The 13822-nt window shown below is 61.0% G+C and overlaps 1 protein-coding gene across 1 annotated transcript; it reads left to right on the forward strand.

The window, feature by feature from the left end:
- Window positions 1-1650: 1650 nt before the first annotated feature.
- On the forward strand, window positions 1651-13822 carry GTPBP3 (GTP binding protein 3, mitochondrial). The gene is made up of 9 exons (XM_038383963.2): window positions 1651-1924; window positions 2811-3049; window positions 5692-5778; window positions 6176-6378; window positions 7243-7315; window positions 8391-8534; window positions 10146-10311; window positions 11748-12038; window positions 13226-13822. Exons 1-9 carry the CDS (start codon window positions 1860-1862, stop codon window positions 13455-13457), a joined length of 1500 nt encoding a protein of 499 aa, XP_038239891.2. The 5' UTR covers window positions 1651-1859; the 3' UTR covers window positions 13458-13822.

Genomic DNA, 13822 nt, shown 5'->3' on the forward strand with positions numbered 1-13822 from the left:
GAGAGCTGGGTTCTGTCCTGTCCTGCAGGTCTCTGTTCTGCCTTGCCCAGTGTTAGCGGAGATCCTGGCTTCTTCCCAACTCCACTGTCTTTATTCTCTTGGGGGATGTGAGCGGTGGAGAGAATCCGCTTGGATTCCTAGCTCCTGAGGCATTTGCAGTCTTGGCTGGTAGTGGGATCCTCCCTTGACTTGGGAGATCCAGGGTGGCCAGGCTGGGAGCCCCTATAACATGCCCCTGGAGTCTCCTTTTCTGTCAAGAGCTGCCTGGACCATCTGGCTCTAGTTGCCGGATGCAGCTCAGGTCAGGGCCCCAGTGGGGTGTTTCTCTGTCTTTTCCTCTTTTGCGAGGCTGGATGGTGGCATCTCGTCTCTTGTACCGAGTGCAGCACAACATGCCGTGAGTTGCCCTCTCTGTTTGACCTTGCAATTGACCAGCTCTGGGCCGGCCCAGCCATTCTCACCTGGCCAGCCCCATGCAGTGGGTAGGGCACCTACACCCCTCTGTGGTTTGAATGGCACACAGGAAACAACCAACGTGGCAGCAGGCGGGATAGTGGAGTAGAGGAGGCCAGAAGGGAAGGGGTGAATGAGAAACTCTAGTCTCCACCCAGTGACTCGTGCTAAATAAACCTCCTGCCCTTAATCCCAGAAAGAAGGAAAGAAAAGATTGAAAAAGGGGAGCAGCTGGGTCAATAGGGGGATGCAGAAGGTGGCAGGAATTAGACATGGTTAGTGGGGTGAGGAGGGAGCCTAGCTAGGGAGCAGCTTGATGCTGGGCCCTGGGAGCCAATGGGACATGATTTCCGGGCCAAGCAGCGTCTGACTTTTAATTTAAGCCTAGAAAAAGCCTTAAGAGGAGAGAAATCCTCCTCAGGATCTGGCTCCAGAGTCCATGCACCAACCTGCCCTGTCTCGTGTCCTTTTCCCCTTTGGGGCAGCCGTGTTTGCATCCTGGGGCAGTGCCACTGAGTCACAGGGAGTCATCCAGGAGGGTGGGGTTGCCCTGGGGGTGGATGAGGTCATTTTGTTTTGCCCTATATGATGATCTAGAGAGCTTCCTGGATCTATCAGTTCACTGCAATAAATAATTCACTCTGGTCTCTTCCCAGGGGAACACTCCCACCACCGCGAAACACATGAGATCAACAGCAGATCTCTTTCTTTCTCCAGTTAGAGGATCTGTTTGTTTTTAAAACGACGCCAGAAACTAGTATTTTCATTTAGGGGCAGGGAAGACCCAATGCTCCCACACTGCGCCTTCACCTCCCCGCTGAGATGGCTCCTGGCCTTCTGCACGGGGGAGTTCGCAGTCGCTCGTGCAGAGGGCACAAGCAGGTGCAAACGCCGGTGCACGCCCGGCCCAGTCCCCACTCGACGGCGCGGAGCTGAGATCCTGGGTGCAGGAGCTAAATTAGCATCGCCCCAGAAGTGCTGTCACCGCAAGAGGGAAGAAGTGGATTGACTCTCTGGCCTTTTCATCCCAGGGCTGGGCCCCAGCCCTCGCAAGCGGGCAGGGAAAGGGCCGGGGGCAGCCGGCCCCCCCAAAACCCAGCCCAGAGGCGGCCCTGAGCCTCAGCCCGCCCCTTTCTTGGTTCTTGACCAATCCGTGTGCAGCCGAGGCGGGGCCTCTTGCCCACACTTGGAGGCCGCAGAACGCGTCGGCAGGTGCTGGCAGAGGCCGGCCCGGGGCTGGGGCTCGAGCTGGGCTCTGCAGCTTCCCGGCGCTTGCTCCGGGAGCAGGAGCCCCAGGGCGCGGTGCCGGCTGCCCCCCGCGCGTCGGGGCGGATGGAGGGGGCGCTGCTGGGGGCGGGGGCTTGCTCACCTCCCACCCCCTGTGGCTGCGCCCTGCCGGGGGGGCCATGTGGCCTGGCACGTGGAGGAAGCTACTTGCAGCGCTCAACCCCGTGTCCGGCGCTGCGCTCAGGTGCGGGGGTCAGCCCCTGGGGCGCAGCAGCCGCCGGTGGCATCGGCTGCCTTTGCCCTGGCTTGCCCCTAGCGCACCTGGCTGCGTGACCTGGAGCCAGTGGTCTCTGCCTCATTGCTGGGGTCCCTGCCGTGCCGTGGGGTCTGGAGCCTGTGGCTCACGGGGCGCTGGACCGTGGGCCGCCAGTAGCCACAGGATGGGATCTGAACTGCTCAGCTGTGTCAGAGGCCCCGTGCAAACGGCTAAGGGGGATGCTCTCTGCTGACCTGGCCGGGGCCGTCCCGTAACTGCGATGCCCCGGGTGGCTGCCGTCTGTGAGTCGGGGGCGGGCGGGGGGGGAGGCGTGCAATCCCGTCGCAGCTGGGTTCGGATACACTGGCACACACGGGCCTGCCTGTAGTCCCTGGCATTTCCCAGCTCACTCTGGCTGAGTAAACAGCAACAGTCCCTTTGCTCGTGGCTGGGCATCTGCTTGCCCGGGTGGAGCAGTTTGTGCATCCGTGATGGTTTCCCCTGGCCTGGCAGGAGCCCTTGCTGCAGCCTAGGGGGATTGGATGGGATGGTTGGAACTGGCCCGAGCAAAGATCCCAGCCTCTTGCATGACAGGGCAGGGGTGGGGAGCGTCGGCATGAGGGCGCTGGGTCTGGCTGTGGTGCATTGAGTCTGCTGGCAGCTGTTGGTACCAGTTGCTTCAGCGGAAGGTGCTAAGATGACCCCACAATGCACCTGGCCCATGGCATGGTGCTGCTCATGGGGTAGGAGAGGCTCTTTGCTGCTGTATCGAGCCATGGGTTACTGAGCAGATGTGGGTGTTGGGACTCTCTTGCCCCTGTGCCTGTCGCTCAGGGCAGTCTCACTTCTGGGTTTTGTCTCTGTTTTCTTTCAGGGCTGTCAAGCGGCTCCACTGCCCTGCGGGGAAGAGAGACACCATCTTCGCCTTGTCTTCGGGCCATGGGAAATGCGGTGTGGCTGTGGTCCGGACCAGCGGTCCTGCCAGCGGGGCAGCCCTGCGGAGTCTAACTCGACAGCAGGAGCTACCCCGGCCTAGAGCCGTCGCCTTGCGGAGGATCCATGACCCCAGCTCCGCGGAGACTCTGGACAGGGGCCTAGTCATCTGGTTCCCAGGTTAGAGCTGAAGGCTGTAGCAGACTCTGTAGGGCCGCGGGGCCCAGCCCTTGCACCCCGGGGGTCTTTTGGGCAGCTCCCACCTCGGATTCACATGGGGAGTGACTGGCAGTTAGTGAGAGGCCGGGGGATATTGATTCTGTGCTGCAAACCATAACAGTTGCTTTGGCTCTTACTGCCCTCAATAGCTGGATGGAAACTGCTCATTGGTGGGAGCTCCCCCAAAATGGACCCCTGCCGCTGGTCAGCTTTGCCTGCGCAGGCTGCGTGTGCTCCTGCAGCCCCTTCTAGATCGGATTGCTCGCTCGCTCCTGTCTGCAATTCCCAGCGCTAACCCGCAGCAAGGTGTCCAGCCCAGCCCTCTGTAGGCACAAACCTGTGTATTCACAGCCCCTCTCTCCCACATGGATCTCTCCTCCTCCCCACCCCCCACTACCAGGTGGATTCCCAATTGTGTTCTCCTGGTCATTAAAGAACTGTCCCCGCTCTCCCGGTCTCTCCCCTAAGGGTGAGCTCCTGCTAAATGACATCCTGGGCTTGACCCTCCCAGCAGATCTTGCACTGACCTCGTCTGGGGTTCTGCAAGCAGAGAGATTCCAGGATTGGGCCCGAAATGGAAGCTGGTAGCACTTGGCAGTGGGGTAGCACCTCCCTTTCTGTCTGGCATTGTGCAGACACTAGATACCAGAGCAAGCATTGCCCCCCACCCCACCTGTCCTGCACCAGTGCCATGCCAGGCCTGGGAGGGTATGTTCACCCTGCAGCCTGGCACCCTTTGTTGCATGTGAGATGTGGCAGGTGAGATGGGTTTTCCATTTTTCTGATAAATCTGCAACCTCTTTCTCAACTCTGGTGGCGTCTTGCCCTGTGTGCACGCGGTGGAATTGGAACTGCTTAGCTCTGTGCATCATAAGCCCTATACCGAGAACAGCTAATGGGGAGTTTTCCTTTAGTTCAAGGGCTTGTGGAGCAGGAAGATCCCAGCTCTATTCTTGGTGCTTCCACGATGCTCCAAAGAGGTTATGGGTTTCTTATGGCATTTACAAACAGGATTGCATGCTTCGGCCTATTCGCTGTACCCACTCCCCCCCACTTTCCTATTATTGAGTACTTTGGTCCGAAAACAGGATCTTTGCTCCCTCATCTGTTCCCCACCCAGTCCCACGAGGCTGCCAGTGAGCAGCTGTGGTATCGCAGCTCGGTGAGGAGTAAACACATGGTGCAGGTGGCCTCTGGGGGTATAGAGCAGAGCCTCCAAGAAAGCACATGACGCCCAGGCAAAATTCCAAAGAGGATGTTGTCTGAGGGTTTCCTAGCAGGCGTGAGCGGTTCTTTGTCAAACGCTGAAGGGTTGAGATATTCCCAGCTGCAGGGAGACTTTCTTTCCTGTGGCTAAGTCCGGGGAAAGTCCGTGCAGGGCTTGACCTCCTTGGCAATCAGAGGGCTGGGGATGGCTGCCACTGATACCATAATTACCAACGAGCTGATCCCCTTTGTGGGGTGGCCATGGGTCCCCTTTCAGTGGCCGCCCTCCCATGTGATGCCGCACGCCTCTCGCTGGGGCAGCAGCTGCAGGGACTGAACCCGGGACTTCTTGAGCTAAACAAGCACCAGTCTCTATTGTCTGAGCTAACGAACTCGGGCGCCTTAGCTCAACCTCTGCAGCCATAGACCATTGTTCCAAGGGGGACAGCGCCATGCTACTGAGCTTGCATGGCACATATGGCGGGATTTCCGGGGGCTGGGATAATCTCTGCGCTAGGAAGCCAGGCAGGGCTGGGCTGGTTGCTTGCCTCAGGGGTGGAACCAGGGAACAGTTTGGGTGACTCTTCCCTTTGCCAGTACAGACCCCAATGCCCCAGCACGGCCCTAGGAGGCCCTTGGCTCTCTGGCCCCTCAAGCTCAGACCCGAAGCACTTGGGATACCCCTGGCGTGTTTTGCAAGAGCAGGGCCGTTAACTCTGTTCTGAGCCCCCGGCCAGAGGAGTCGTCTTTGCTCCCTGCTGAACTCTTGCAGACCATCACTGGGCACTGTCAAGCAAGCTGCCATGCTCCAGCCAGAGGTGGCTGCCTTTTAGGGGTGGGGGGAAGCGATTTGTAGATGAGGCTCCGTGTGAAGGCACCGTTCAGGACAGGCCTCCTCCCCCTCCATCCCTAGTCATTGTCTGGCTCTTTTCTGCAGAGGGAGCTTTTGATTCCTCCTGTACTGTCCTTAGTCTCAGCTGTCTGTCCCTTCCCAGCAGCATGTGAGCCTGTTGTCCTCATTCCAACGGATGGGCCTGTGTCCCATCCTGACAGCACCAGCACAGAGACAGAAAAAGTTTCTTTAATGTTTCATCCCGTGTCCGCCCCACTTGGGCCAAGGGCCACGTGTTAGAGAATCAGAGAAGATCAGGGTTGGAAGAGACCCCAGGAGGTCATCTAGTCCAACCCCCTGCTCAGAGCAGGACCAACCCCAGCTAAACCATTCCAGCCAGGGCTTTGTCAAGCCGGGCCTTAAAAACTGATAAGGCTGGAGATTTCACCCCCTCCCTAGGGGACCCATGCCAGGGCTTCACCACTCTCCGTGTGAAAAAGTGGTTCCTAATGCCCTATCCCTGTCCCTGGGGAGCACAGTCTCTGATGGGCTCTGTGCTTTGCAGGGCCCCACAGTTTCACTGGGGAGGACTGCTCTGAGCTGCACGTCCACGGCGGGCCGGCAGTGGTGGGCGGCGTGCTTCAGGCCTTGGGTAAGTGTCTCTCTCCGTCCTGGATTCTCAGTCACTCTGTTCCTATTGCGTGCTGGGCCTTGGAGGGGGAGAAATGGCCCCTGGCAAGCCCTGGCTGGGTTGAGCTGGCGTTGGGGCCCTCACCCAGGAGTTGGGGGCAGATCAGGGGCATGGCCAGAGCATGCTGCAGTTGTTCTGTGTATCTCAGTACCCCGAGTATAAGGTAGAGCAGCCTGGAGCCTGTGACTGACAGTGGGGGCTGGGCAGGGGTCCTATATGGCCCCCGTGGGCACTGATTCTCCTGCTGGGGAGCTCTTGTCTCCTAGAACTGGGGCAGCTTGCCCAGCCCTGCCTGGCCGCATGAGGAGTGATGCCCCGGGGGGCCTCCGTTCAGGTTTGCTGCGTGTGGTTTTTCTAGGGCACCTGCCCGGCCTGCGCCCAGCTGACCCCGGCGAGTTCACCAAGCGAGCTTTCCAGAATGGCAAGCTAGGCCTGACCGAGGTGGAGGGCCTGGGGGACCTGATCCACGCCGAGACAGAGGCCCAGAGGAGGCAGGCACTGCGGCAGATGGAGGGGGAGCTGGGGCAGCTGTACCAACGCTGGAGCGAGGAGCTCACCAAGGCAAGGTCCCTCTCTCCCCCAAGCCCTGACTGGGGCCTGAATGCCCATGTTGGGAGCAAATGGAGGCAGTGTGGCTAGGGGCATGGGCTGGAAAGGGGGACTCCTGGCTTTGTCCCTGACTCTGTGTGACTCTGGCTGAGTCACTTCATCCCTCCGGGCCTCGGTTTCCCATCTGTAATGGGGGTGCTGGTACCAGCCCTCCTTTGAGCTCCATGGGCACTGAGGGGTTAAATATTCTTGCACCAAGTGGTATTACCCATGTTCCCAAGGGCTGTGTTTGGCAGCACCTGACTCCATCCACAGACACGGTTAGAATCCGAATGTTCCCACCCTGTGCCTGCCCGGGGCATTTTCTGGGAGGACAGAACTCCACAGTGCAAGGGGTAATGTGAAAGGCTTCCCGATGGGGTGTCTGAGGAGCGGGCTGGGGAATCGGGGTTCTGCTCCCCGCTCTGACCCCGCTTCCATCGGTGGCTTTGGGCGAGTGGCGTCCTCTCTCTGGGTCTCCGTGTCCCTAGCTCTAGCGCTGACCCTGCTTTGAGCTCCCAGGAGGAAAGCGCTAGCTAAGGGTGAGGCATTAGTGGCTTTCACAGGGTCACTGAAGTAGCTGGCCTGGTGTAAGAGACCCCTGCACCCCAGGAGGTTAAGACACCTGCGGGAGCTGGAAAAGGGTCCCTGAGCTCTGGCTGTTGAGCTCAGGTTTGCTGGTCGCTGCCGAATATGGAGGGGTCCTGGGGGAGCAAAGATAGACCCTGAATCCTGCCGTTGGAGCAAGGTGGGGCTCAGCCTGGGTGCGGGAGTCTGACCTGATGGCAGGATCGGGGCTGTAATTCGCGACGTGCTGTCCCCCTTTCCGCTCCTTAGGCTCTGGCCCATGTAGAAGCCTTTATCGACTTCAGCGAAGATGACAATCTAGAGGAGGGGGTGCTGGCTCAAGGTGAGTGGTGCTGGCCTGCCCTTAAAGGGTCAGCGTCCGTCCGTGCCTTGCACCTTGCACTGTCCCTTGCGCCAGGGTGAAGCAGGGGCAAAATGCTGCTGTGGCAGTGTTACCCGCTCGGTTGGGCTGGTGTGAATTACGACATGGGTCCAGACAGCAGTGACCTGGGGCTGTGACTTCTAGCACCCTGTAGATCTCTCTGTCCGTGACGCCCTGGAGCGTTAAATTGCAAAGGCTTCTTGGAAATCTGAATTTCCTCTTCTGCCATCTGATTCGTTGGTTCGACAAAGACTGTGCCATGATCCAGTCATGGCCCTGTGCTGTGCCACAGGGCAGACTGGGGCTAAAGGAGCCCAACCCTTCTGCTGGCCGCCTGGCCAGGGGTCAGTTTCATCCTGTCCCTGGTCAATTTCACAGGGCACCACACAGCAGCTGTGGCCAGTTTCCATGACAGCAGGGGAAAGAATTTAAATACTGGAGAGGGAGCCTGTTTTAACTGGAACTCTTGAAAAATACCATCGGTTCCTGTTTAGTTTGGTGAATTCCCCTTGATTTCATACCAAAATCTAAATCCTGAGCCCTCAAACTGGTGGTCAATTGGAGCGCTGCTCTGGTTGTGGCACTGGACTGGGACTGGTCTGGTTCAAGTCCTAGCTCTGCCACAGATTCCCTGTGTGGCCTGGGGCAAGTCACTTAATCTACCCTGGGTCTCCATTTCCATTTGTGATGGGGGGGGGGGGGTGACGGTTCTCCCTTTGTCCCTCCAGACTGAGTGCTTTATGGGGCAAAGGTTGTGTCTGCAGGAGGAGGCCTCGCTCTCTGGCGAGGTTCGCCCGGCTCAATGGGGCCCCACTCTTGGGCGTGGTCTTTCTTTAGGTGCTACTGTAATGCATGAAATGATAACAGCCTGCCCAGGCAACTGTCCCCTGTGCGGGCCTGACTGCCGGATTGGGGCCGCAGTGTGTTGCTGGAGTCCCTTCATCTGTGCTGTGTTTTCATTTCATTTCACTTTGCTTTTTTTGTTCCTTCCCCTCCTCCCTGCTCTTGTGGTGCTGACCCGGTGCCCCGGTCGCAGTGGATGCTGCCGTGCAGACGCTGGAGGAGGAGGTGAGCAGACACCTGCAGGATGGACGGCGCGGGGAGCGGCTGCGCGGAGGAGTTCACGTGGTGATTGCCGGCCCTACCAACGCTGGCAAGAGCAGCCTGCTTAACCTCCTGTGTGAGTCGGGGCAGACGAACCTCCATTCACAGCTCTTAGAGTCCCCAGTTGCTCGGTGCCTTGTCCACCCCAGAGGATGGTTCAGTCCCGTGTGGGGTTAGGTGCTGGCTGGACAGCCAAGGACAAGGGCCCTTAATTCACCCAACAGGTACAGGCCCTGCGAGAGCTTCCCACCGCCCGCTGCTGGGGGGAGTTCACTCTCCATTCAGTCCTGGCTTCTCTGTGCCAGCATTGGTGCCAAGGATGCCAGTTGCCCCAGCACCAGGGTCTTCATTATAATGTCATGGCCGATGCCAGGGATTGAACTGGGGCTTCCAGAGCCGACAGCACCAGGCTCCACAGCTGGATCTGTACAGGGGGCTGGGACAGACTCCCACGCTCTGTGGATCCGGTACAGAGTGCGACACAAAACATGCACTGGCCGCTGAGCTACAATGGTACTCCGCTGCACCCCAGACACCAAAGCCGTGGGGGTTGATTCTGCTGCTCCCCCCACCCCTCTGCAGAATTTGGTCCTGGGGCCAAAGTCCTCAAAACCTGCCACTGATTTTTGGCTGCCCCAGGGTTTGGGTTTGTTGGGGGCAGGGCGCAGCACAACTGGAGACGCCTGGGGCTGATTCTCTGAGGTGCTGATCCCTGCAGCTCCTGCTGATTGGAGCCAGCACTGCGGGTGCCCGGCGCTGCTCGAATTGGGCCCCCCGTGCCCCAGGCTCGGGGCCTGTGCTGGTAGCATGTGGCTGGATCAGTGGCTACGATGGGACGGGGTCAGGGTGAGGCTCTGGATCAGGGCACGAGCCCCCGGGGTGGGGACTCCACCTGCTTATTTGGGCTTGTGAGTCGCTTGTTATTGCTAATGAGAAACCGTCTAGATTTCCCCGGGGTTAGGAAACGTGCGGGAAAGCTCCCCAGTGCCCACTAGATGGCAGCACGAGTCCCCGCTGGGCCGGGTGCTGTCATGGGGCAGGGAGTCTCTTGCTCATTATCTTTGTGTAATCAGGGGCTGCGGGGCCCCGACGGAATGGGTTGGCGTTGGCAGCGCATCAGCGCCCCAGAAGGTGCATGGGGGTGACGCGGCCGCCTTCCCCCCGGCGACAGCATGAAGGACTAGCGGCCTCGTACTGGTGTCGGGGGGTGGGGGTGCTCCCCCTGTATGGGTTAGACTCGGGGGCGGGGGGGAGCTGCTGGGTCTGGCCTCCCCACATCTCTGCAGCTGTCCCTTTGGGCCCTCGGCCTCGCCAGTTACGGGCCCCGATGGCCGCAAGATGCCTCTGGCTCCTGTTCCATGGGGGGAGGTGGCCTTACAGAGGGTGCCCTGTTGAGGGAGGGGGAGGCTAGGTCCAGGCTCGGGGCGTACAGGGTGGGGATCCTTCAGCTTCCTGGGGTGACTCTTCACAGAGCAGCCCCTGGCGAGGGCCCTGGGAGAGGTGGGAGGCCCAGGCCTTGCCGGATCTCTGGGCCAGGGAAGGTGTGTCTGGGGGGGCAGCACCCCTGTGCTGAGGGCTCCTCTTTCCAGTCTCACTCCTAGCAACAGGCCTCCCTACCGATTGTTCCCAGCGTGGTCCCTGAACTCCCCCATAACTGCCCTGCTCTCCCCTCGCTCTCTCTGTCTAGGCCAGAGGCCTGCGGCCATCGTGTCCCCCGTTGCGGGGACGACACGGGACGTGGTGGAGTCGGCGCTGAACATTGGAGGTTACCCTGTGGTGCTGAGTGACACGGCCGGGCTGCGGGAGACCCAGGACGTCATTGAGCGGGAGGGTGTGAGCCGAGCTCGAGAGAGGTGAGACAGGCGTTGGCTGGGGGGGGTGGAAAGGCAGCCGGAAGCCTTTCCTCGTGGCCCTGTCATGTGCCTCACAGCGGCTTTGCTCTGAGAAACAGGAATAGCGGGGGGCTGCGGGTCAGGACTGAGGGCACCAGCAGGGCTGGGAGAGCAGGGGGCTGCAGGTCGGGATTGAGGGGTGCTGGCAGGGCTGGGATAGCAGGGGGCTGTGGGTCGTGATTGAGGGGCACCAGCAGGGCTGGGGGAGCAGGGGGCTGGGAGAGCAGGGGGCTGCGGGTCGGGATTGAGCGGTGCTGGCAGGGCTGGGAGAGCAGGGGGCTGTGGGTCGGGATTGAGGGGTGCTGGCAGGGCTGGGGGAGCAGGGGGCTGGGAGAGCAGGGGGCTGTGGGTCGTGATTGAGGGGCACCGGCAGGGCTGGGAGAGCAGGGGGCCGTGGGTCGGGATTGAGGGGTGCTGGCAGGGCTGGGGGAGCAGGGGGCTGGGAGAGCAGGGGGCTGTGGGTCGTGATTGAGGGGCACCGGCAGGGCTGGGAGAGCAGGGGGCCGTGGGTCGGGATTGAGGGGTGCTGGCAGGGCTGGGGGAGCAGGGGGCCGGGAGAGCAGGGGGCCGTGGGTCGAGATTGAGGAGCACCGGCAGGGCTGGGAGAGCAGGGGGCTGGAGAGCAGGGGGCTGTGGGTCGTGATTGAGGGGCGCCGGCGGGGCTGGGAGAGCAGGGGGCCGTGGGTCGGGATTGAGGGGCGCTGGCAGGGCTGGGAGAGCAGGGGGCTGCAGGTCGGAACAGGGGGGTGCCAGCAGGGTTGAGCTTCAGTGATTTCCTGTTAGCTGTAAGGTCCCTGTTGCTCTGCTGAGCTGACATCTCGGTGACCCACAGCCCAGATGCAGGCTCCTCTCCCAGCCGCTGCCAGGCAGCCAGCCTGCCAAACAACCCCCCCTTGGGAAACCCCTGCTTGCTGGCTCTCCCGGGCTGGGCCGGCGGGTCCCTGGAGGCCGGATGCATGGGGCTGGCCATCTCTGGCCGTGGCCTGCGGGGTGACAGGCAGGGGCTAAACAAACAGCCGGATCCTTCCCGTGAGCCAGGCCCATCCCTGCCCCACCCGAGACATCATCAGAGCCCCCTGGCGAAGGGGGTGCAGCTTGGGCCTCTCTCTGTCCCGTCCGTTCAGGCTCCCAGGGTGGGGCACTGACTGTGGGGCAGATTCCGAGATGTGCTCACGGGGGCTGTGATGGGGGGCAGGGTCATGTCCCTTTCCGGGTGTGGTGGGGGCCACAGTGACGGGGCAGGCTGGAGTCCTGCTCAGTGCCCTCTCGGTACCATTAACCCCGTGTTTGCCATCCATTCGGAGCAAGCACCCCCTTTTCAGTGGGCAGCACTCCCAAGGTGTGCATGGTGGGGGGGGTGTCTCGGTGGCCAGTGTCACGGCCCTTCTCCCCCGCAGGCTGCAGCGAGCGGACGTGGTGCTGGCCGTGCTGGCCGCCGTGGACGTTGCTCCGGAACCCGGGTGCTTTGCTGATGCCCTGCGAGCCGTCCTGCCACCCGGACCACCAGCCCAGCAGGCACCCTGCATCCTGGTCCTGAACAAGGCTGACCTGCTGGAGGAGGGGCGTGGGGGGGCCCTGCTGGGAGCCTGTGGGGAGGGGGCACTGCCCCCTGCCTGCCTGCTCTCCTGCAAGACCGGAGAGGGCGTGGACACCCTCCTGAGCCTGCTGGGGACACAGCTGGAGCAGATGTGAGTTCCCAGGGGTCGGGATTGAGGGGTGGGGTGGGGTGGGGTTGCATGTGTGATGTGAGGGGCAGGGGTGGGTGGGACAAGCTAGGCCAGGCCTCGGAGGCGGGGGTAGGGAGCCGTCTCATGGGCTGGGCTTCAGGTTTGTCCCAGGTGACTGCTGTGAGGGAGAACTCGATGACGCCCCCTGGCAGCAGGGGGCACTGTCTGGGGCAGGGAGGGGGCTGAGGGGATCTGTTGACGTTGAATTTCGGAGAAGATGCTGCAAACTCTCTGGGGTGTTAACTCAGCTGCTGGCTTGGCTCTAACCACTGGAGCCTTTCAGAGCCAGCGGCTGAGCTTCATCCCATCTGTGTCCACACAGCTCCCAGCCCAGAGGGGCCTCAGTCCCCGTGGGGGGCAAGGTCCGAACACATACTGTGGCTGTCTGTTATCAGTATCCCAGTAACACCTGGAAGCCACAGGTGAGATCAGGGCCCCGCTGTGCCAGGCACTGCACAGAGAGAGGCCCTGCCCTACGGAGCTCCCAGCCTGAATAGATAAAGGCTGGGAGGGGAAACTGAGGCACAGAGTGAAGAGACGCACGTGCAGTCACTCAGCAGGCAGTGGGAGAACTGGGAGTAGAGCCCAGCTCCCTGAGCCCCAGCCCAGTGCTCTGTCCACTAGACAGCACAGCCTCCTTCAGATCTGCTTAGCGGGTTGGACGTGTGGAATACACCCTGAATAGCTAGAACTGGCAAGAGCTTTGAGAGGCCTCCAATTTCCAGCGGTTCCCAGCAGAGAAGCTGGACCTCAGCCTTGCTCTGTGCTCTCGTCCCAGCTCGGTGGGAGGGGGTGGCTTTCGGGGAGGGTTGGAAATGGAGCTGTTAAGGCACCTTGGCTCATTCACGGTGCCTTAACACCTTGGTTGATGGGAGTAGATCCTCCACAGGGAGTTTCCTTGCTGCCAGTCAACAGCAAAGGAAGACCGGCCCTGTGCACGTAGTGTCTGAGATTGGTGATGCCCTAGGGGTCCTCTCTGGTGGCAGTGGGATTAGGAGCTAGAGGAGAATCACCATCAGCTGTGAGCGGTACAGGGTTTATGACACACAATGATGCAGAAAGCAGCAGTGCCACCACCTGCCCGAAGCTTCTATTTGGTCTCCTAAGTGAGCTGGGCTACGGGTATGACCCCTCCTTTCATCTGCCAGGTGCGGTGACCCTCTGGCTGGCTCCCCAAGCCTCACGCAGGCACGGCACCGCCTCCACCTCACCAGCTGCGTTGGCTCACTGGGCCGCTACCACGGCTACAAGTCCCTGGATCTGGTGCTGGCAGCCGAGGAGCTGCGGCTGGCCCGTAGGCACCTGGGGAAGATCACGGGCCGAGTCAGCACTGAGGAGATCCTGGATATCGTCTTCAGGGACTTCTGTGTTGGGAAGTGAGGGATCAGGGCGCCCGCGCGGCAGCATTGGAAGAACGAGGGGATATTTCAACCGAGAGATGCCGGGCGCGGGAGGAGCTGGGTCTGTGATCCGCTTGGGCAACGATGAGATTGCCAGTCTCAGCTTAGCTCCCACAGCAATTGTCCGCGGGGCTGGAGAAGCTGATGTTTGGGACTGAGGGGCAATGGCAGAGGTCTCGGGGGGGGGGGGACCCCAGGGGGCTGCGAGTCAGGACTGAGGGGCAGCGGCACAGCTGGGTGTGCTGGGGGCACGGAAGCCAGAGGACAGCTCCCTCCTGCACCTGCACCCGACTCTCGGGGCTGTTTGCCCCCCTGTTGTGTTTATTAAACCCCCTGGTCCCTTTC

Source organism: Dermochelys coriacea, chromosome 25 (assembly GCF_009764565.3).
Source record: "Dermochelys coriacea isolate rDerCor1 chromosome 25, rDerCor1.pri.v4, whole genome shotgun sequence".
NCBI lineage: Eukaryota > Metazoa > Chordata > Testudines > Dermochelyidae > Dermochelys > Dermochelys coriacea.